General features: G+C 41.8%; 1 protein-coding gene across 1 annotated transcript in view; it reads left to right on the top strand.

Moving 5' to 3' along the window:
• Window positions 1–12,897: 12,897 nt before the first annotated feature.
• GPR143 (G protein-coupled receptor 143) overlaps window positions 12,898–22,920 on the top strand; it is a 13,526-nt gene continuing 3,503 nt past the window's right edge. The window contains exons 1-6 of the mRNA XM_009588211.1: window positions 12,898–13,207; window positions 14,903–15,012; window positions 17,997–18,091; window positions 19,447–19,539; window positions 20,039–20,148; window positions 21,495–21,603. Coding sequence (XP_009586506.1) covers window positions 12,964–13,207; window positions 14,903–15,012; window positions 17,997–18,091; window positions 19,447–19,539; window positions 20,039–20,148; window positions 21,495–21,603 — 761 coding nt within the window. The 5' untranslated portion in view covers window positions 12,898–12,963. The remainder of the gene's footprint in view (window positions 13,208–14,902; window positions 15,013–17,996; window positions 18,092–19,446; window positions 19,540–20,038; window positions 20,149–21,494; window positions 21,604–22,920) is intronic.

Here is a 22,920-nt window from a genome sequence, read left to right as displayed (position 1 = left end):
CCCCTTCTGTAGTGACATGTGCCATTAATATTGTCAAAGATACTTCGCAGTGATACACGAAAGTTACCCAAACGCCTCCTCCTGCCATGCACAAGGAGCTATTAGACTTTATTAAGGGATGGTTCCCACAAACCCAGTTTGCGAGTCCCTGCCCTGTAACAACAAAAGCTTTCTGCAGTAAACCAGACTCCTTCCACAGTACTTCATCTGTCTTCCTACCTCGGTACTTGAAGCTTAATTAACAATTTTGAGTGAGATTTTGTTCTACAGAGTTTACTCGATCTTCATTTTTCCTGTTGCACAGATTGCATACCTATTCCCTACTTAGTCATTGAGGCTACCAAAACTGTGAATAAATTCCTCTATGGCAGGATTTTGTTTAAACAGTATCAGGTGCAGTATGCTGTTAAGGCATAGCCTGTTTCACCTTTGTGGCTATACACTGCATATCTTTTCCTTAAAACACCCTGCATTGAATTGCGCAGGATACCTGCAGGATGACTCCAAAATAGGGTGTTTTATTCTCAGTCTTGAGAGCATTCATTGTGCTGGACCTTGCAATGCCAGCAGGGCTTTTTTTTCCCCAGCAGCTGAGGAATTTGAAAGAAGTAGAGGTTCTGACTCATAGTCACAGAGTAAAGAACTGAGGTGAGTTAAGCCTTTACAACCTCCCACTGTTTGTTACCACTCCTTTCCTAGAGCTAACCACCAAACATCACAGTTTGGTGAAGAGACAAAGTGCCTCTGCCTCAGCCATTTGAAGTAAAAAAATTGATGCCCTGGGGTGTGCATAGTTCATCAACAATTTAAGTTAAGATGCTGGGCTATGAAATGGAGCAGCTGATCCATGGCACATGTTCTGCTCTGTCAGCTCAGTTACAGGGGTTGCAATCTCTAGCAAAGAGGCAGAGCAGACTCCTACACGTCCTAAGTGGCATTTGCCAAAATAACCTAGCTATTTGATAATTGTACCAATGCAGCTTCTTCTATGCAATCAGCTGCCATAACTGCTGAAGAAATAATCATTTTAGTCACCAGAGGTGGAAGAAATGTTGATAGATAGAAATGTATGTATAGTGTGATCTCTACAGTGAAGATGAAAAGATTCAAAAAACCCTTTTCTGAAGGCTAGGGTTTTGTGAGAATACTGTGATTCCAGTGAAAATACTCAGCCAGAACTCAGGGGGAAAATGGATTACAAGATAGGAGTTATTGACCTGCATATCTTATTCCTAGAGAGCTCTCTATAGACCTCAATCCCACTGGCACAGCAATCTGTAATATTACTGTTGAAATCCATAGGGCATGCATGCACATGTTGTATGTGGAGCAAAAGTTAATCGCATATAGTGTTTATGGTACATTTAGCAAAACATACAGTGAAACATAGAATCATAGAGTGGTTTGGGTTGGAAGGGACCTTTAAAGATCACCTAGTCCAATGTCCCATGGGCAGGGACATCTTTCACTAGATCAGGTTGCTCAAAGCCCCATCTAACCTGACCTTGCAGACTTCCAATGATGGGACATCCACAATTTCTCTGGGCAATCTGTTCCTGTGTCTCACCATCCTCATTGTAAAAAAATTTTTCCTTAGGTCCAATCTAAATGTACCCCCTTTCAGTTTAAAACCGTTGCCCCTTGTCCTGTCACTACAGGCCTTAGGAAAAAGTCTCTCTCCATCTTTCTTATAAGCCCCCTTTAAGTACTGAAAGGCTGCAATAAGATCTCCCCAGAGCCTTCTCTTCTCCAGGCTGAACAACCCCAACTCTCTCAGCCTTTCTTCTCAGGAGAGGTGTTCCAGCCCTCTCTTCATTTTCATGGCCTTCCTCTGGACTCACTTTAACAGGTCCATGTCTTTCTGTGCTGGGGACTCCAGAGCTGGATGCAGTACTCCAGGTGGGGTCTCATGAAAGCAGAGTAGAGTGGCAGAATCACCTCCCTCAACCTGCTAGGCACCTTCTGTTTATGCAGCCCAGGACACGGTTGGCTTTCTGGGCTGCAAGTGCGCATTGCTGGCTCATGTCCAATTTTTCATCCACCAGTATCCCCAAGTCATTCTCTGCAGGGCTGCTCTCAATCTGTTCATCACCTGGTCTGTATTGATACTGGGGATTACCCCAACCCAGTTGTAGGACCTTACACTTGGCCTTGTTGAACTTCATGATGTTCACAGAGTCCCACTCCTCAAGCCTGTCAAGGTCGCTCTGGATGGCATCCCTTCCCTCAAGTGAACTAATTGCACCACTCAGCTTGGGGTCATCTGCAAGCTTGCTGAGGGTGCACTCAATCCCACTGTCTATGTCATTGATGAAGATATTAAATAGTATTGGTCCCAGTACAGAGCCTTGAGGGACACCACTCATTACTGGTTTCCACTTGGACATTGAGCCATTGACTGTAGCTCTTTGGATGTGGCCATATAGCCAATTTCTTTTCCATCTATCAGTCCATCCATCAAATCCGTATCTCTCCAGTTTAGAGGTAAGAACGTTGTGGGCTGGAGCACCTCTCCTGTGAGGACAAGCTGAGAGAGTTGGGGTTGTTCAGCCTGGAGAAGAGAAGGCTCCGGGGAAACCTTATAGTGGCCTTCCAGTACTTAAAGAGGGCCTACAGGAAAGATGGGGTGGGACTCTTTATCAGGGAGTGTAGTGATGGGATGAGGGGTAATGGTTTTAAACTGAAAGAGGGTAGATTTAGGTTAGATATTAAGAAGAAATTCTTTACTGTGAGGATGGTGAGACACTGGAGAACAGGTTGCCCAGAGAAGTTGTGGATGCCCTCTCCCTGGAAGTGTTAAAGGACAGATTGGATGGGGCTTTGAGCAACCTGATCTAGTGGAAGGTATCCCTGCCCATAGCAGGGGGGTTGGAACTAGATGATTTTTAAGGTCCCTTCCAACCCAAACCATTCTATGATCTATGATCTATGACTTGCGTATGTTCAGGTTCCTCATGTGTTCTCAAACCTGACCTTCTCCTACAGTGGGAGGGACTTCATTCCCCCTGTCCCTGCTTTGAGCTTCAGGGGCTTGAGAGATGTGGGAATAGAGACTACCATTGAAAACTGAGGCAAAAAAATTGTTGAGTGCCTCAGCCTCCTCCATGTCAGTTGTCACCGGCTCTCCTGTCTTATTTATTGGTGGGGGTTTACATTTTCTTTAATCTTCCTTTTCTGGCCACATACCTGTAGAAGCCCTTCCTATTATTCTTCACATCCCTCACCAAATTCAGCTCCAACTGTGCCTTAGCTTTCCTAATCCCATCCCTACACATCCAGGCAACATCCTTATATTCTTCCCAGGATACACGTCCCTGGTTCCACTGCCTGTGCATTTCCTTCTTACACTTTAGTTTGACCAGAAGGTCCTTACTGAGCCATGCCAGTCTCCTGCCTTCCTTGTCTGATTTCTTACACGTGGGAATCAAGAGCTGTTTTGCTCTAAGAAAAATGTCCTTAAAGAGCTGCCAGCTCTGTTCAGCTTCTTTGTCTCTGAAGGTAATTTCCCAGGAGGTCCCATCCACTAATTTCTTAAACAACTGAAAATGACTCTTCTAAAATTCAGCATCCTGACTCTACTCTTCACATGGCCCATATCCCTCAAGATTGTGAATCCCACGAGGACATGATCATTGCAGCTCAGACTGCCACCAATCTTGACATCTCTAATTAGTTCATCCGTGTTGGTAAGTGTCTAGTAACACTTCTTTTCTGGTTGGGCTGTCTATTACCTAGATTAAGAAATTATCCTCGACGCACTCCAAGAGTCTCCTGGACTGCTTACAGCTTGCTGTGGTGCTTTTCCAACAGATGTCAGGGTGATTGAAGCTCCCCAGCAGGATCAGAGCCTGGGAGCGTGATGCTTCCTGTAGTTGAAGTAACACCGCTTCGTCAACAGGCTCCCCTTGATCGGGCAGCCTGTAGTAAACACCAACCATGAGGTTTCCTTTGTTGACTTGGCCCCTAATTTTTACCCATAAGCCCTCAACCTGTTTATTGCCGCTTTTTAAAGACAGCTCTGTGCTGTCAATCCATTTTTTTTTTACGTAGAGGGCAACCCCCGCTTCCTTGCCCGTCCCTTCTGAACAGTTAATAGTCATCGATTGCAGCCCTCCAGTCATGCAATTCATCCCACCACGTTTCAGCAATAGCGATTAGATCGTAGCTTTCTAGCTGCACAGTGGCTTCCAGCTCTTTCCTGTTTGAAACTCTAGTGTCTTTGAAAATAACCATCACAAAGACCAAAACAACTAAAATAGTGATAAGAAGTTCCTGTAGCAGAAGTGGATGGATTTTTTGATCAAGCAATTCAAGGTTTGGCAAACTGCTGACAGTTTCTTGTGGAGTCTGAAAGTCCTGAGAACCTGGCGAAACAGGTTGGGTAGCAGCCCAAGAGACAGACATCCTGGCACAGCTGGGAACCAGGAGGGTTTACTTTGGAAACCTGCCATGTTTCTTCTGATGGATTCAGCATAATCATGCTCTTCTGCAAAACACTTTGATTTCAACAGATTATCCATTTTCCCAGAATGAAAAATACCATGTTGAAAAAATCCGGCAGGATGTCTCCTGTGTGATTTAGGCACTTTAAAAATCTTACCCAAGTGTGTCTTGTTTCTCCTGTATTGCAAATAAGGCTTCATCAGCACATAATTAGTGCTGGAGAAACCCTTAGAAGTTCTCAACCTTTCAGATAGATACTCAAATATGTGTTGACTTCTTCAGTTCTTTAGGACCAAAAATGCTTCTGTGTTCTTTATCTAGGGCTTTTTATAAAGCTGAAGTTTGTGAAAGAATAGCATTTCATATGATAATCTGGTATTTCTATCCCCATGAAGTTTTTGATTCAAACTTTTTTCAGTTCTTACATATTCTCGCAACATCACATCACATAACGCTTTGTGAGCAATTTTCTGGGGGTGAGAGCACTCACTGTGGAACACACTGTGGCTGTGAGTGACCAAGAGAAAAAAGCCCATGCTTTGCTGACAACAATATTCTTGCTCGGATCTTGAGACCCATTAGACCTGTAGGTACAGAAAAAGGAGATGAGTCCAGCACAGACTCCTGTAATCCATAGACCACTTCAGGATTTATAATTTTCATGATTTTACATGATAACAAGATTGAAGGTCAAAGAAAAGGGCAATAGCAACTCCTCATGTGGTTGCAGAGTCAGAAGACAACTCACAACCTAAGAAGAGGAGGTGAACAGGTAACCAATTTTCCCTAGGGATGGGGTTTTCAGCTGGCAGTCAAATTCAGGCACAAGTCATGCCTTGGGCCATAGTCCCTCTGGTAGCGGTATAGCTGCTCCTTTTCCAGTTCCTGTGTTAGGGCCCTTTGTCAAATCGTATTGCAACATCTCAGACTACCACTTTACAAAGAAGCCGAAAATCAGAGTGAGAGCACACAGGTTGAAGCACTGGTACATGACAGTCCATACTGCTTCATTGTCGGCAGGCTAACTAGGCAATGTTTGGGCACAGTTTGGAGGGTAGCGTGGGCCAGCAACTGCTACTATGAGGCAGTGTGGGTGAAGCCACCCTTTTTTAGTTGTGGAAGAGAGTTCAGCAGTATATGCATATATATATATACACTATAGCTATATTTGGTCATGTGTATGTGTGTTGCAGCTTCATTAACCTGGGATTTTTTTTGCTTCATAAAGTTCCATCATTTCAGTGAAGCAGCATTTATAACGTTTATTCTTGCTGCTGCATTTCTGATCATGGTACACTGGGGAGTGTTTTTCATTGTCCACCTTTTTTGATAAAACACGTTATGTGGTAACATTCTCTATACAAACTGTGCTGTGCCACTTGCCCTTATGTGCCAAAAACCAGGCACTGGCCAGTTCTAATTACTTGAGGGACATAGCCTCAGAGGCTAACAAGCAGTCTTTAATGCATTTAAACTCTGATATCACAGAGTGTTATATCTAAGTTCTGTACTTGATGAAGGTGATCACTGGAGCAGGGATGATCAGGAAAAATGCCAAAGGGAGGGTTTGAAATGCTCTTTTTGCAGACAATGCTGTGAAGGCTTTTAAAAGGGTAGATAAATAGCAAGAGGCCAGAGCATGCCTGAGAGCAGACAAAAGCCTTGTAATCTGGTATTTTTCACTTGGACTTTGTCTTCATTTGCTAGCTAACCCCAAACAGACCTTCCTTTTTTCTGCCTATCAGCAATGTGTAAATAAATCTCTCAGTGCATGCTATAAATAGACACAATTCCTTCATTACAAATGACCTTTCTACTCTCAGCTTGGTTACACAGAACGTGAACAGTGTCCAGGTGGAAGTCATAGGATGTAGCATCTTGTGAGAGTCCACGTAAGCATGCATGCAGCATGAAGTAGATGGGGTTTTTTTGCAGTGCTACCACAGTTCGCCCTAAAGCATCAGGTATGCACAAGAGGCTATGGTCCAGCAGTGCCAGACCTGTGATATTACATGAATTTGGTGATACTACGGCTGATACAAGGCTGGTTTGAGCATGCCCAGGAGTCTACAGGGTGCAGAAGTTCTTTCTGTGCATGCCACCTCCCCATAGACTGCTATGCCCTTTTATACTGAAGGTATATATGTGGTCTCCTCTCTCAGGAGACCAAAGCAGAACTGTTAGCAGTTGATGGGAAGTTTGAGGAAATCCTACCGAGTCATACACATGAGAAAAAGTTCCAACATTCAGATTAGCTTTTCCTGGCTTGTGTTAGACTTAGAAAGGCTAAGGCTGCTGTGGGAGGTACTGCTTCGTTAGCCCGAATTTTGTCCACAGCATAGAGCGTACTCATGTCAGTTAGTAACATCCTGAGGAAACAACTTTGGGGTGGGGGTGGTTTTATTGCCCATCTTCTGTGATAACACAGTTCCTATTACAACCCAAAGGTTAATTTCTTTTGAAAGCCTGAATTATGTAGTATTAAAGGTACACAGAGGATTTCTTTCAGCACACTGCATTTTCTGAAGCAGTTTTAGGACGAACCAATTTCTTGGAGTCGTGCTCCCAGGAAGTTGACTAATGGAAGTCGCTAAGGTAGCCAAGTTAAAATGTAAGTGTATAGTGTAGCTATATTGCTCGCCTGAAGAGTATACCCACTAAACTACTTTGGATGCTGAGGGGTTAGTCTCATTACTTTGTCCACCCTGGACTGTGAAGTCCACCTCTGACAATGAAGTCATGATCTTCAGTCATGAAGAACAGAAAAGTCAAAAGAGTGGATCTTAAGTGCTTCCTGCAATATAATGTTTCTGCTGTTATTACTGAGTTTCCTCTTGATTCCCTGAGCCAACTAAGGCATGCTTTTGGGCTTTCTGCTCATTTCAGAAACTACCAGATAACAATTTGTGGAGCAGAAGGTTGCAATTTTCCTTCACCCAGTCCCAAGATGCTGCAGGGCTGACTGCTGGCCATGCAGCCACTGGAGAGGGAAGAAACCCAGTGATGCTCATGGGATTTCAAAGGGGAGCATCGGCTGGTCCCTGTGGTGACTGCACACTTCGTCAGAATTCCCTTCAATACTTGGTTCAGCGTTTAACAAGACCATCTAACTGGCCATGGTACACTGACATTTTTAGCAATTGAATTAACAGAGCCTTGGAAACTTCTTGCATTGTAAGATCTTTGAAATTAGTGCTATAACGTATTTTGATTTGATTATGTAGACTGGCCTGGGAATAGAGGTTTTCTGAGATAATTTTCTAGTGTTAATGGGCTCTGAAAATATAACATCTGGGTGGTGGAAGATATAATCTAACAAGATCCCACAGTCTAACAATTGTAACAAGGATATAAGAGTATCCCACCTAATTTCTCCTGAGGGAACCAACTAACATCATAACCTCTAAAAGAGAATGCAGAAGTAGTGGGGCCTAGGATACCCTTGGAAGATACTGAGGACGGGATAGATGTTCAACATCTTTGTAGACCAGGGTACCCTCTGCACACTTATGAACATTAAGATCCAATTTTCAATATCGCTGTGTGTGAAGAGGATAATATTCTTTCTTTTCACAGTCTTTTTCATCACTAAGTTCCTACGCAAACTGTGTCTCGTAGTCTGTGTAGGTGTGGGACAAGGTCTTTTCTATTACATGTATGCTGAAAGGGAAGTATCTTTTTGTTCTGTGAACTAATGTAACAATGACAATGATTAATGGTGGAATTTGTCCAGAAATGTAGCCACAAAATTGTCTTAATGCAGGTTCAAAGACTGTAATATTCTCAGCATTGGCATAGAGAAGCGGAGATTTTGTTCTTCCAATCTCTAAGCAAAAATTGTTTTCTCCAGTTTATGGATCCATTTTTCTACTCAGTTATTTCATGAATATAAACCTTGTTTACTAATTTAAATGCATCAATAGGCACAGTTTCAATAACTACTTTTCGTACGTTTCTTCACAAAAGTCAGGTAGGATAGCATTTCCCTGGAGAAGGTATATAAGAAATGAATAAAATATGTGTAACACAGTTGCATCAGTCAAATACACACAATTACCAAGTTGTTCAAATGCACACTCATTTCATGTATTTATGTTTTCATTCTTAAAGAAAACAAAAGAATTCAAACATTATTATTTTTATGCAAAGGATATACATTAATTCTCATCCTTTTAAATTAATGTTCACCATCCTTAAATGTAAATTAATGATTTACAACCCTATAATTATATTCAAATCACTGAGGGAAGGGAAGTGATACCTCTACTTTTCTTCCAGTTCTTTTTAATGGAGTCTGTAGCTGTTATAATCATGACAGATTTTACACTCTGAATATCGCTATTGTTCCAATATCCCTGCCTAAATTTACAGAAAACTTGAAATAGAAATAATGGGGTGTGAATTTCCCCATTCATTTCAGTTATGCATTAAGTGAAATGCCAGTTTAAAATTAGCTTTAAAAATTAGTACTGATAATTATGGGAAGGACATATCTTATCGTTTTTTCCAAAGTGAATCTAATTGCAGGAGGTCTGTGTGGATGAAATAAAGAACCATGCTAAGCCTATAGAAGATTTTTAAGTTAAGGCCTTTAAGAACGTATTGCAGGATCTGTTGGGGAGATCATAACTGGTTTTATTGCATCCATTTAGCTTGAAGACCCAGCTTTCATCAGTTTGGGCAATGCTCTGTCAAGTAATGTGTGAAAGACTATGAGATCATGAACCATTGACAAAATACAGTTTTTACTTTTGTAAGGTAGCTAAGATCATCATTGGGAGCTGTAAATTCAGGCAGTGATGCATTAAACTGTACACATAAACAAAAACAAATTCTCCTCTGCCTCTATATCCATAAATTTCCTTCTCCTTTGTAAACCAGTGCTGTAGTCCCACATTTAATTAAAACAGTGATTAAAGTATCTGTAACTGCACACTCAAGCATAAGCTATAGCACACTCCTTAACAGCAGAAATGCATGCCTCTCATATTTTTGTAAACCCGTTGCTTTCCCTTAGAAGCTGGCAAGCCAGTGTTTCATCTTAATGATGAACATGGACTGGACTGAAACGTTATGTCTCAGGTCCGAGGAGAGCGTGAGTAGGTATTTCTAAAAGCTGTGCTTATGGAGTACCTGCCCCTTCTCCTTGCAAGGAGTACAGTATTTTTCTCATTCTTGAGCACACCACTGCCAATGTACAAAACCAGGACTGGAATTTTCAGTGTTGTGCAATGTTATACTTACACTGTGAGTTTGATTGATTGGCATTTGCAATGCCAAGAGGTTTTTTAAATGTTTCTTGTATGTGTGCTAATGGTTGTCTCCAGGCTACACCATTTGCTTAATTGAGATCCTGCCTTGGTGCAGAAATGAGAGACATACCGTACTGGTGGGTCTGTTTCATACCACTGGCAGCAGTGGGAACTGTGTCAACAATTTCAGAGGGAAGGAATTAGGACCTGTAGAACGATGTAAGTTTTATTGAATACTAAATAATGTTCCTTAACAAGGCAAAATAACTCTTCTCTTAGTTTCTTTCATTACTTTTCTGTTTCCTTTGCCTTTGTCCCCAGCTTTTATCCTCTTATTTTCATAATCATGAGAAGCCAAATTAGTCTCAGGTATGAGACTATCAAACCAGCTTTGAATTTCTTTGACTGTTCTGACTCTTTATACTTTGAGCCCAGCAACGAGGGCCAGAGACTAGCTAATTCTTACTAGTTGAGATATTGGGTGGCTCATTAGTTTGGCAGATCCATCTCCCATTCAGCCTCAGATGTCCACATGTGAAGACACATCTACTTGTATCATGGCAGGTATCAATTCACTCATGAGTCACCTTATTTTCCTTTTGTATTAGGTATGCTACACGTCATATTCTTTGCTTCCAATAAAAATCACTTATTCCCTTTGTAAGTAACTGTGTAATCAAATCCTGAGAGAGTAGGAGGGATGGGACCCAGAAGAAGAGGTTAAAAAGCAATCCTCCACTCAGAGAAGTAAAGAAATAAAAATAGGGTGCACAGCTGGCAAAACTGTGGAGAGAAAAGGAGAGAAGGATAAAAAAAAAGTTAATCTCCAGAGTATAAGACTACAATTGAGGAATGAAAGTGGTTTCAAAGTAGTTGAGTAAAAGGGAGGGAGAAGTTAAAATAATGAAATGATAAATCCACATGAGCAAACTAGAAAACCACGGTTAGTGTCAATGAAAACAGATGATAAGCAGAAAAAGCAAAACACACAAACCATTCCTATCTGTAAGCTAGAACAAATGATCAGGGTAACAATTTGACATGCTTTTCAAATTTTTGAAGGAAGGAAAATGGCAAGAGGAATGGTGAGGGGAGCAATTTTAGAAACCGATAGTGGAAATGAAAGGCTTCTATTCAACAGTTTCTCTTTCTGTCTAATAATCTAAAAATTTTGCTGTTCTCAGTATAAACCAGGCAATATAAATTTACCTTCACATGAGAGCAAACATAATTTATTTTAATTTATATTGTTTATGTGGTATATGATGGCTTTAATTTCAATGATAATCTGTCTCTGTGGAATCGTAATTTTTGTTCTTTAGTAGCCAGGTAGACTGCAGTGCAGTATCTTGATGGAGAGCTGGCAACTCCATGCACTGCTGCTCTAGCAGAGGTGGAATGAAGTCTGAGGAATCCTAACCTTGTACTGACAACAGAGCTTTGTATTGACAACAGAGCATAGGTATTCTCCTTTACCTCAACAAGAGTTTGTATTTCTGGAGCAGGGCAATCTGCTGTCCCCAGTATATTTTGTATACATGGTAGTAATAAAACATAGGATTGCAACACCCAGGTCACTCACCTGTCCTCATCCATGGAGCAGGAAAATCTCTTTATGCTGGAAAGCAGCAAAAACATCCAGGTAACATTCAGCTTCAAACTCAGCTGCCTAGATTTCAGAGTCTTTAATGATGTGTATGCCGAAATTGCCATTATAGAGTTCAGACACCTTGCTGATGTATGGACACCTGTGTGTAGGAGCCTGAATCTGCAAGCCAGCATCCTGCTCTTCAGGTGCCGTAGCCCGGGCAGCGCACTGGGGAGTCCCCTGGGAGGGAGCTGGGTGGACGCACGACGTGCCTGGAGCTTGGACTCCAGCTGCCACCCAGGCCCTGCCGCAACCGTCCTGCACCGGGGGGCTGCACGGCCCCCACCAGCGGTCAGCAGGCTGATGAGCTTGGTGGGGTTCGTTCTTGCGCTGGGATCAAGTGTATAAGGTGTCTTGCGTAATGAAGAACTCAGCAGGTACCATTTTACTCAGGACTGACGGCTGTTTTCTCTACTGAGGGCAAACGTACTGGCTGGAGCCTCTGTGTTTTATAACCACTGCACACAAAACATCCCACTATCATTCATCAGGCCGCCATAATTTCTGATAAAATTATAAACTGGGCCATTGGAAAAAAAATAAAAGGTTAGGTCATTTGTTCTTACAAGGACTAATTATAAAATCCATGACTGTGTTATTTAACATCCAGTTCATTTCCAGTATGTTGGCAGTGCTCCCTCCTGTATTTCCTGAACGTGTTCCTACAAACAAGTTTTCTGGAGGGGTCAGGGCTGACACAAGGAGTTTGAAACTCAGCTGAGAGGGAGAGTTAACTTTTGTATTTATGATTGCGAGCATTTGCTGCTGTGTCTAGTAGGACCCCTGAATTAAAGGATATTGTCTAGCTTATAAAGTAAAAACAAATATTACAGGTCAAATTCCTGTTTTCATATTAAACCCTTACCAAATAAAAAAAAAATATTCTTGAGAAATCAAAAGTCCTGGAATTTTCCATGTCAAGCTGATCCGACATAGACAGTACAGACTAAAGAGAAGACTTTTTGTGCTTGTGGTTTAAATAGGATGAGGTTAATATTGTCTTCCTAAATGTAATCTCTTTCTACAGTGATAGGATATCGCGTTTCTAATTTTAATTACAGGGGTGGGTGGGTTGAATCACTAAAATTTAGATTCGGGTTAGGGTGTGGATTTATAGCCCTGCTCGTCCCTGTAAAGGCTGGGACTGCTTGTGTCTGGACTCATATTTTTAATTAATTTGCAGTAATTAAAGGGTGCTGTGTGGGATGGGGCTAAAGAGAAACACAATTAAAATGTAATGCTTCTCCTTTGGTATCTGCATCCTTATTTATTTTAAACCATCTTCAATGCTCTGGTGAGTTTAAGTCTTCCTGTATCACATACTGTGCAAGCAGAAATATGTGAGTGAACTGTTGCCAATGGCTCTGAGCAAGCATGGGGCATGTTTCAGATTACACTGTGTTTTCTTGTTCGGATCTGATCTCCTCGCTAGGAGAGGCTGAGAAAGGCAGCTCTAGGGGATTTACTTCTAGCAGCAGCAGCAGCAGCACATGATCCATCAATCGCGTGATTCTCACCGCCGAGGACTAATGGGGAGGGTGAAGAAAAAGCGAACGCTGCCTTGGGGAAGCAACAGCATTTTCTTCTCCTCGTGGGGCCCCTCCACCAGCCGGACGCTTCATGGCTTCTCCCAGGTTAGAAACCTACTGCTGCCTGAACCGGGATGCAGCTACACAGCTAGTGATGAACTTCCAGCCTGAAGTCTTCTGCGGAGTTTGCATTGGCAGCGCCTCCGTCAGTCTGCTACTGACCATCCTGCAGCTCCTGCCGAAGAAGGGACAGAGCCCGCGGAAGATGCCCAAAGCCTCCTCCTCTTCCACCATCCTTCTCCTTATCTCCATTTGTGACATCCTTGGTGGCATAGGTAAGCGCCAGCTTGATGTCCCTCACCCTTGTTGTAGCAGGCTCTTGTTGCTCTGAGGTGCCATAGCCAAATGAAGCTGGTGAGGGGACAACAGAGATTTCTGAGGGAAACATGCTGTATGTATTCACAGGAAGATTTGTGCTAAGCGAGATCAGAAAATGATGGGCCTTTGGGGGAGAAAGGTCTTGTTTAATAGTTATATTTTAGAAGGAAAAGCTCGTGACAAATCTACACCAAAATCTCTGTTTTAAAACAAATTAAAATCCAGAACAGTGGCTGGTTCTCAGAGTAAGGCATAGAAGTGGAGGCGAGGCAGCGCATTTAAAACTAAAGCTTACATCAAACACTTAGCCGATCCTTAGGACTACATTTAAAAAACATTTCCTATGTGTCTTTAAATCCTCTCAGACCAAGTTTGCCGTCTTGTTCGTGTGCCAGCCACTTCTCTGGGCACATCACATCGACAGCAAATGAGTTTGAATTGCAGCTGCACACAGATCATGCTGGACACAGGCTTTTCAAACGCGAGCGAAGCTCCCTTATCAAGGACAGCCTGCTGCCCGGCCCCTGGCTGATAGGCTGGAGGAGTAAAACAACCGAGAATAAAACAAAACTCATGAGTCAAAATGAAACCAATGTGTCTAAATCTGTCCCATCAATCTATGGCATTTACTGCCAAATTAGGTATAAATTACTATGACACATGCTATGAAAATACAGGATGAGTTTGTTTCTGCAATAACCTTTTTCCCTTCACATTAGATAACAGAAGTTGTGCTGGTTTGTAAGTCTCTCTCGCTGCCTGGGCAGGGAGTAGGATTTCAGGTCTTCTACCCTTTCATACCTAGCCAGGTTCTCTCACGGTACATATAAGTACCGATATTAAAACAAAAGATCGAGTGGGAAATAAAGAGAGATATGGAAAAAATGTGTGTGCATTCACTAGAAAAGGTCCTTTCAGATGAGGCCAGCAATAGATCGAGTTATTTTTCTCCCTTTCTCTTCCACTGGCAAACTCAAACTATTTATCCATCATTGTCTTTGAATTAGACTCACTTTGGTGGGTGGGAAACTGTTCTTTCTTGGTGGGAAACCTGGTGGTTTTGTTCTGCTGTATGTTGGTGCTTTAATGCCTATTTCAAGCAAACCCAGAAAATCTCACTAACAGACTGTAAGTTCATTTTAAAGAATGGGTATTGTTCTCACCTAATTCCGAGGCCCTGCTTTGTTCAGTCCTGTTACAGAGCAGAAAAGAGCTGCTTATAAAAATGAAGACAGCAAAAAGTGGGAAATGACTTCTTTCTGTAATGAGGGATTATAGAGAAGTGAACATTAGCGTGTGAATATATGCAGGTAAAATTGTAAATTACTGTAGAACTTACTGTTTTACGTCACTCTGTTAAATGCTACCCAATTTATTCTAGGGAAGCATGTGACAGTATCTGTAAGTAAGTGAGATTTTAATCTACATAACATTTCAAGTCCCAGCAGCTTCAGGCTCTTGGGGCTACTTTCCCTGAGCAATTGCACCGATGTTTAAATAGCACAGTTGTTCCTGCTGTGCTCTTCTGCAGCTGTAGCCTTCCTGCCGACGCACAAAATCTGGGCTGCCATGCGAAATATGTGGCCGGGGAGAAGCATGTGACTCGAATCACGCCAGCAGATTCAAAGCATTAATATGTTTTTTTCCTTTAGGTATGATCTTCAGGTCAAGTGTATGGCTAGGCTTCCCAGGCTTCATAGCTAACATTTCTGCGGTGAACGGGACCGACGTGTGGCCTTCTGTGTTCTGCGTGGGGAGCGCGGTAGGTACAGAGATTGTCTCCCCTTCCTCCTGCTCCCGGTTGGCAGTCCCTCCGCGCGAGGAGTCTGCAAGGCAAACCGCTGTGTCCGAAAAGAAATCCGGCTGTGAGTCAGAGCCTGGATATGATGGTTTCAACCTCTGCCACGCCCCTGCAAGTGCATTCATGCCTCCCTCCGAAAGCCTGGATCGGGGCGGGCAGGGTGCTAGATGCCGCACGGTGTGCATGAGGACGCAGGGCAGTGCCGGTCAGACTGGTCCCAAGCGTGTTGTAGTACTCGCTCGTGGCAGGAGTGCTGGAATAGCGGAGGGCATACCTGTACCGAAGTCAGGGAAAGGGAGGCATAAGGGTATAGACATTGCTGAAGGGGCTGTGAAGCCACAGGTTTGGTTTGTGCTGGCACAGCATCGCTAATGTCCCGGCGGCTCCGTCGCACCCGTAGCGCGAGGGTATCTGCCCACCTTCTCCATCAGAAACTACAGCCTGCGCAGTGGCAGTGGGGACCGACCGAAACCAGCAACTCGGGTAGCTCAAATTAGCTTTTGCGGCATGAGAGTGTGTGTTTTAGACATAGAGAGACTGCAGGATACGTATACCCAAAGACGCAAAGCTGCTGGCAGAAGGTCTGTCCCTGCCATGTAGGATTACAGCTCAGATGATTGCTGCTTATATGGCCATTCAATGACTGCTCTGGCCAAGTCTAATTAAGTATCTTCTGGATTAAAATGCAAGAATAAGAAAATGTAAATGCATTCCAAAAGTGCAGATTAAAACTCCGTTTCAAATATTACAATCACAGTACTGTCTGAGACATACGAGTTTACTGTACAAGAAAAAAGGCCGTGTTTTTTACCAAAACGTGGAGAATGACAAATAAGACAGATCACCACTTTACCCAAATTCAATAGGAACGTAGGGTGCCCAGTGAATTCATGCATAAGCAATAACAGTATTAGCTTTACAATTCAAAGTTTGCAATCTAGAAGAGGATATGCTGCATGTAAACAAAATTATTCAGCTCCAGTAGTTTTTAAATAAAACAGTATGTGCCAAATTGAACTCACTATACCTTATATGCCTATATAATGACAATTTCAGACATGATAGTCTTGTGCCATAGAAGCAAATATCAGTTGTACGCATTTATTGATTCTCAATTCCATCGTACATGTTTAAGTTTTTCTTATTAGATGCAAATGTTGATTTTTTTTCTTTGAGAAAGAGGAAACCAGCAACATCAATATCTTGTAGCAAGAATGTCCTAATCAAAACCCAGGTTTCCCTATGCCTTAAATTTCACTTTCTGGCTCTTAACAGAAAAAAATAGTATTTTTAAACAGTGGCAAAGATACCATATACAGACTGTTTGTTTTTCATTTGTATCCCAGGTTAGATGGTGAGCAGCATAGTGGTCTACCACGGTTTTTATTTTTCCTTTCTTGGGCTCCAGCAAAGTGCTGTAATTTGAGTCACTTGCTAAGTATAGATTTAATTATATTGGAATGAAAAATAACCCTCCTTCCACTCACTTCCCCTAACATATTCTCGTGTGTGTGTTAATAAAATGTTTCTGATTCTGTTTTATTTTTCTTTTAGTACTATTGTTTTATTTCACTTAACCACAAGCCAATACAAACTCCAAATAGTGAGACCTTTAGGCATCTCCTTTGAATAACATCCTCTGGTTTGCAGAGGGGTACTCTCTCAGGCATTGTAGCAAGATGTGTCATTTTGCTAAAAAGTGAGATAGCATATGAAGATTTTGGTTTTAAGTGCATCTGATTTATATTATTTTTGGAGACAGTCTTGTCTATGTTGGATTTTCTGGGTGGAAAGACCCCGCAGCTTATTTGTGTCTCTGTGTGTGTATATACAGTAAATTGTGCATTTTTCAACCGCAGCAAATATGTAAATGCAGATGAAGTTACATGCTGAGTGCTATGGATAAAGTGCATTAGAAGGAAGGCTGGAATTTTTTTTTCTGGCTTCTGTGCACTAGGAAAATGTCATGGTGTTTGAATTAAATACTGAATAATTCATGCCACAAATGACTAGAGAGTAGGGTCTACACCCATAGTGAAAGGAAATATTTCCCAGGTTGATTTGCCTTTTGGAGGAAGGAATGGTAGATCTCTATTCACTGACATTTGGCTCAGTAACAAGTATGTTGGTTTCCAGCTGTAAAATGATGCTACTATGGAGCCATGATAAAGGATATTCAGATAAGAACTGAAAGAAGGCTCGGAGGGAAGGTAATCTGAATAGTTCCAAACTATTACAAAGAGCCAGCTCCTATGGGGAAGAAATTTGGAATTTATAAACAGCGGCAAAGAAAGGTCACTTATCTTATATAGGCTTATGGGAAAAATGCATAGGGTCAGCTCATGAATGCTGTGGAATTTAACTTGACTTGAACCTATTTCCTTTGGATTTTTATTGAAGAAATCAGTCAGGGAGTCCAGTATGCATAATTTTTCCAGAGGGTGAGTGATATTTTTGTTAATGACCTCTTTTTCTTAATAACCATTCCCTGAATCGTGTTCTTGTGCATGGAGAAAACGCCCGTCACATGCAGAACCCACAATGCATAGGCACACTGTGGTGATGACTGGCCTCAGCTATATTTCCGTGCCTCAGCTACTGAGAAACTACTAAAATTGTAACCTAAAATTAAAACATCCTCACTATAAATTTCTTTGGGCTTCACTCACGATGTTGAGGGTTAGGAATGGAAAGGTAAATAACAGGTTTTCTAAACAATAGAATAAGCTGTGAAAACAAATGCTGTTCGGTTTACCTAGGACTTGACCCATTGGCTACAGCAATGCTGCTCCTGTGATTTTAAGTAAGATTTCATAATTCATAATCTCAGCTGGAAAATACATACATTTAAAGAACAAATCACCAGGCTAAAGGTTTGAGTCCCTCCCCTGTCCCCAGTGGTACTTGAGAAGCAGCTGTGACATTTGGCATTTTTTTCCCTGCAGATGTGGATCCAGCTATTATATAGCGCTGGCTTCTGGTGGTTGTTTTGCTATGCTGTTGATTCTTACTTGGTGGTAAGAAGATCAGCTGGACTGAGGTACCAGAGTTAAAGCTCTGAATTTGTTATTTTCCTTCCAACACTGTATGTCCATGTTTGTCTGCAGCTATCTAAGTGTGTAAGTCAAGCTTATACAAACATCTGATGTTCATACGGTTACCAGGTAATGATATGGATGAGTGGTGTGCTAAGTGCTTAAATTGCCAGGGCAATGCTCAGGTATTGATTTGTTTATGTCCAACTGGAATTTAAAAGTCACTGAATTCATTTAACCTTTGGAAAAATAAGGAACAGTTCGGGCTCTATAATCTTTATTGCAGTGAGATACCATTTTTGTCCCTACTCCGTACCTGAAATTGATTCTTGCAGCAAAAAAAGTGTTATCTTGAAAATAAAAAAATGGGAGGGGGAAAGTGCTGAATTTCATATAGTTCATTCTCCATTTTTTTTCCTCAGATTTTCTATTTTATCCACTTCTCAGTGTTGTCATTATTATGCTTCTGATCACATTTGTAAAGTTTTTAAGAAAAATTATATGTATTTACTATACATTTTTCTGCAATGCCTGTAACAGAAGAACCTAAACACCTTGAAAAATACCATGCTTTAATGCCAGACAGAAAATACAAGGTGTTTCTAAGTTGGTTGTTAGAAGGGCAAAGTGACCTTTGGTGGCTGCTGCTAAACATGGAATTATGTGACTCTGTATCCAGATGATACTGAGCAGTCAGGTACTGGAGACATGGTTCATCTGGCAGATGTTATCAAAATGGGGATTTTTGAGTTAATTTCAGCCTGTGGAGAACAAAGCTGATTTTGTAAAGTTCCATAGTTCTAGTCTGAAACAACTGGGACCTACCTTCTTCCCCCATCCCTGTTAACCAAAAAAAATCATGTGTATTTGGGCCTGATTCTAAGATCAGAGTAAACAACGAAAGACTTTTGACACACAGAGATCTGAACCTCCCTAAGATGGGAGTAGTATTCAACTCTAAAGATAAACATAATTCTCTGCAAATTTCAGAAGGGTGGTTTATTTGACTGTTCGGCTCCCTTCTTAAAGTTTAATCCCTTAATTTGCTCTCTGCAGGAGAAATGAAGGATGCAGGTGTTAATTCTGGAGATTTGGGTATAAGGGAAAATCTTTCCACCCTACAGGTTGGAGGACACAGGACTTTTGTGTGCAAGCCTGAACAACCGCTTTGGCTCATCCTTTTTTTGAAGGGCCCCCCCGCCCCACCTGCTTTCCTTAGTTTAATGTACTGCCAGTGGTGTTCCGCACCATTTCGTATCTGTAAAGCTCTGTTTGAATGAAGGTCCTATTTTTGTGTTGCACTGTGGAAAGTGTAAGGTTTAGTATCTTTAATTACACCTGTCCTGTTCGGTGCCTGCAGTACGATTGTGCTGTACCACATGATGACGTGGGGCCTCGCGGTGATGCTCTGCATGGAGGGAATCGCGCTGCTATACTACCCTTCTCTCTCCAGGTAAGCAGGGCTCTGGGAACAGACTGCGAAATGATAGCGCTCTCTGGTCATTTGGATGTCTTTCGGTCAGTTTTAGGGACAGACATCCAAATGTTGGGCTTTTTTGATCTTTGCCAAGCGCGTCCCACTGAGTCAGTGAGTATTCTAGAAATACCTGCCTGGGTTTCAGGGGGCACTGGAGAAGTACGCCAGGCAATACAGGCACTTGGGCAGTCTGCAGCACTGTGATATAGCTTCTGCTATCAGCCACTCTTCTCCCACTCCTGGTTTTAGCTTTGTGTTTGTTCCTTTAAATTTGAGAAAAATGCGCAGACAGTGCATATTAAAAATCAGCTTTGTGTCCCATGTGAATTGGTAGTGAAGGTCTGTGAATTAAAAGTTTAGCATTTGTTTGCTTCATTCCTTTTATTTTTTTAAGATAAAGGTGACATATATAAAATAGCCAGAACTATCAGATGTGGAAAAAAAAATGCATAAGCTGTTAATGATTTCTTCTCAGCTGTGAAAATGGCTTGGAGCATGCAATCCCACATTACATCACAACCTATGTCCCGCTGCTGCTAGTGCTGGTGGTCAACCCAATCCTGTTTAGGAGGACAGTATCAGCAGGTATGTTCGTAATGGCCAGCATCAATCAGTATGTGTTATTTAGCGACATAACAATACTGTAAAAGTCATGCCTGAGTATTCAGTGATGTGGGATAGCTTCTCATTAAATCGTAAAGATACAGCAAAGGGTGGGAGGGAATTGCCTGTTGAAATGAAGATACCATCTAGATGGGAAATTTGCCCTAGAGACACACTCTGATGACATATCAAGCTATGCTGTTATAAGCCTCCACTGCAGATTGGCAAAGGTGTTTCTATGTTACTAAATTACTCTTGATTTGATGTATTTTAGGCAGTGTGTAGTGGATGCTTAACTCTACTGGAGTATTGGTACCAACCTGGATTTTGGAATGTAAATTTATTCTGGTTTAAGGATAATGTTGGTGAGATATGATAGTTGATTTAACTTCTTGGCAGCTCTGGAGCTAAAAAAAAAAAAAAAAGAAAAAAAGATCAGAATTTTGTTACTCCTGATTCTGAGATTATGAAACAAATGGGAATTGTACACAATTCAGATGGGATCTTGAAGTTCCCATTTAATTTATTATCCAGTGCTTTGAAGAAATGAGACTGAAGAAAAGGCCGCAGATTCAATGCATTCTTTGCATGTGATATGATCAGTGATAGATGTTTGCAGTACCTGAATTCATACTCATCATCTACACACTGAATATATAAAAACAGCAACAGAATTTGTTCCCATCTATCCTGCGTCCCTCAGTAATACTCATTTTCAAAGGAACAGTTGTTCCTTTAAAAAGTTGTTCCTATAAAAAGTTGCTCTTTTATGGGAAAATACACACTGAGTATATTTGTGTTTGTGCATATGTATATTCCCTGTGATATCTTGTGAGGTGGTGTAACTGTCTATTTTTGCTGACATTACACCTTCAAGTTTTAGAGGTGTAGCCAATGCTGTATCAATTGCACAATGAAACATAATGTGCATAATAGGATAGAATGTATTCTATTTTAGTTTAAACACCACATAATAAATATATCATTATATCACACATTATATAGAAGTTCTAAGCACTACCTTTTTGTTATAAAAGAAAAGTATATTGACCATACTATTTTCTATTTTCAGTGGGATTGAGAGAAGAAAAAACAGCTAGTGGGATATCACTCATTTTAGGAATCCATAATGGATGTACTTCTTTTCCTTTAGTATTAGGCTAGATGTGAGATTCCTTGATGATGGTCCTTCCAGCTTCTGAACTGCTGCTGGAGACAAACCCATCCATTCCTTTGTTCCCTCTTTACAGACATCTATCTTCTGGATCCTTGTGCCTGTAACTAACAAGGTGCATGTATATTAATGAACATAATTGTATGCTTTCCAGTTGCCTCCTTACTGAAAGGGAGACAAGGGATTTACACAGAGAATGAGAGACGTCTGGGGACAGAGATCCAGATCCGCTTCTTCAAAATTATGCTGGTATTTGTTATTTGGTAAGAGGTACTTTGTTTTAAACTGCCTTTTTCCCAGCTGGAGAGGGTTGGGGGCAAGAACAGAGTCTGATGGGTTGCTTCGTTTGTTTGTCTTCATGCTTAGAAGGGAAGGTGTCTGAGGAAGAAGTAGTTCTAAACTACTTCACCAACTAGCTGAATCACTCATGGTGCATCACACGGCTGTGAGGAAATGATAAAAATGTTTAACTAACAGGAAAACAATAACTGCAAGAAACAATAGCCAAAAAACCCCAGTGTCTGCGCACAGCCTAAAACTGTCTGGAACAGCAGCTGCCCAGCACTGTGGGCTGATAGACAGCTTTCTGTACTCAAGATTTCTCAGAACCTCTTGTCATCAAACACATCATTGAAAACCTACAATAAATATGCTTCTAAGACTGCCTTCATGACCCTGACTATGATTCTATAATGCAGCCACCTTTGTGGTCTGCAGATCCCAAGTGTGTGAAAAAAGCATGGATATCGACTGGAAATACAGGGTTATATGCCAGAAAAGAAATCTCCATATGATTGTGTGTGAAATTTCTGATAATTTAATCTTTTTTTTTTTAATATTCCATCTTCCTCCATGAAAATAGTACTTTGGGGTAGGACAGGAAAGAGATAGGGAGGAGAGGAGGGAGGGAGCAAGGGAAGTGGGGAAGGAGGGAGGGTGCACACCTCATCCCCAAATCCCTGCCCCTCTGCTCCAGCAGCACCGTCCAGTGGAGTGGTGGCTGGAACCAGAGGTACTGGCTGCACACAGCAAAACTGAGCTGAAATAGGGCCTGCTTTTGGAGGAAACAGTTTTTGCTGCAATCTCACAATTATCACACAGCAATAAAGGCACCAGAAGGGGTGGTGATCCACTCTACAAGGGTCTGTGCGATGACCTAGCAAGAAGTGGTCACTGCTGTGAAGTGTTTGCTACCTACGTGGGTAACACAAGTGACGGGGGAGGAAGGAAACGGTCCTGGAGTTGTGAAATGACTTGGACAAACTTCACAGTCTCTACAACTACTTAACTTTTTTACACACAGGTACATTAATGCATGTCACACTGCTTTAAAAGGCTGAGGAAGGGGAAAGACTGCCTTTTTATCTTCTCCTGGCTGCTGTATACTGGAGTGCTCTGGAGGGAAATGGTTGTCTTTTCTTGGGGAATAACAGAGCCCGCTTGGCTCGGGAGAGAGGTTTCTGGTGCGAAGGGTGGGGTAGCCAGCGGGAGAGGGGGAGAAGGACAGCAGTGAACAAGCCTGCAGCATGGCTTCCTGGAAATTGTTGAAATAATAAGGAGCAGAGATTTAGCCAGGCTTC

This window comes from Fulmarus glacialis, unplaced genomic scaffold (genome assembly GCF_000690835.1).
Source record: "Fulmarus glacialis isolate BGI_N327 unplaced genomic scaffold, ASM69083v1 scaffold5312, whole genome shotgun sequence".
NCBI classification, from domain to species: Eukaryota; Metazoa; Chordata; class Aves; order Procellariiformes; family Procellariidae; genus Fulmarus; species Fulmarus glacialis.
Note: the sequence above shows the minus strand (reverse complement) of the source record. Positions and strands in the feature narration are given on the sequence as shown.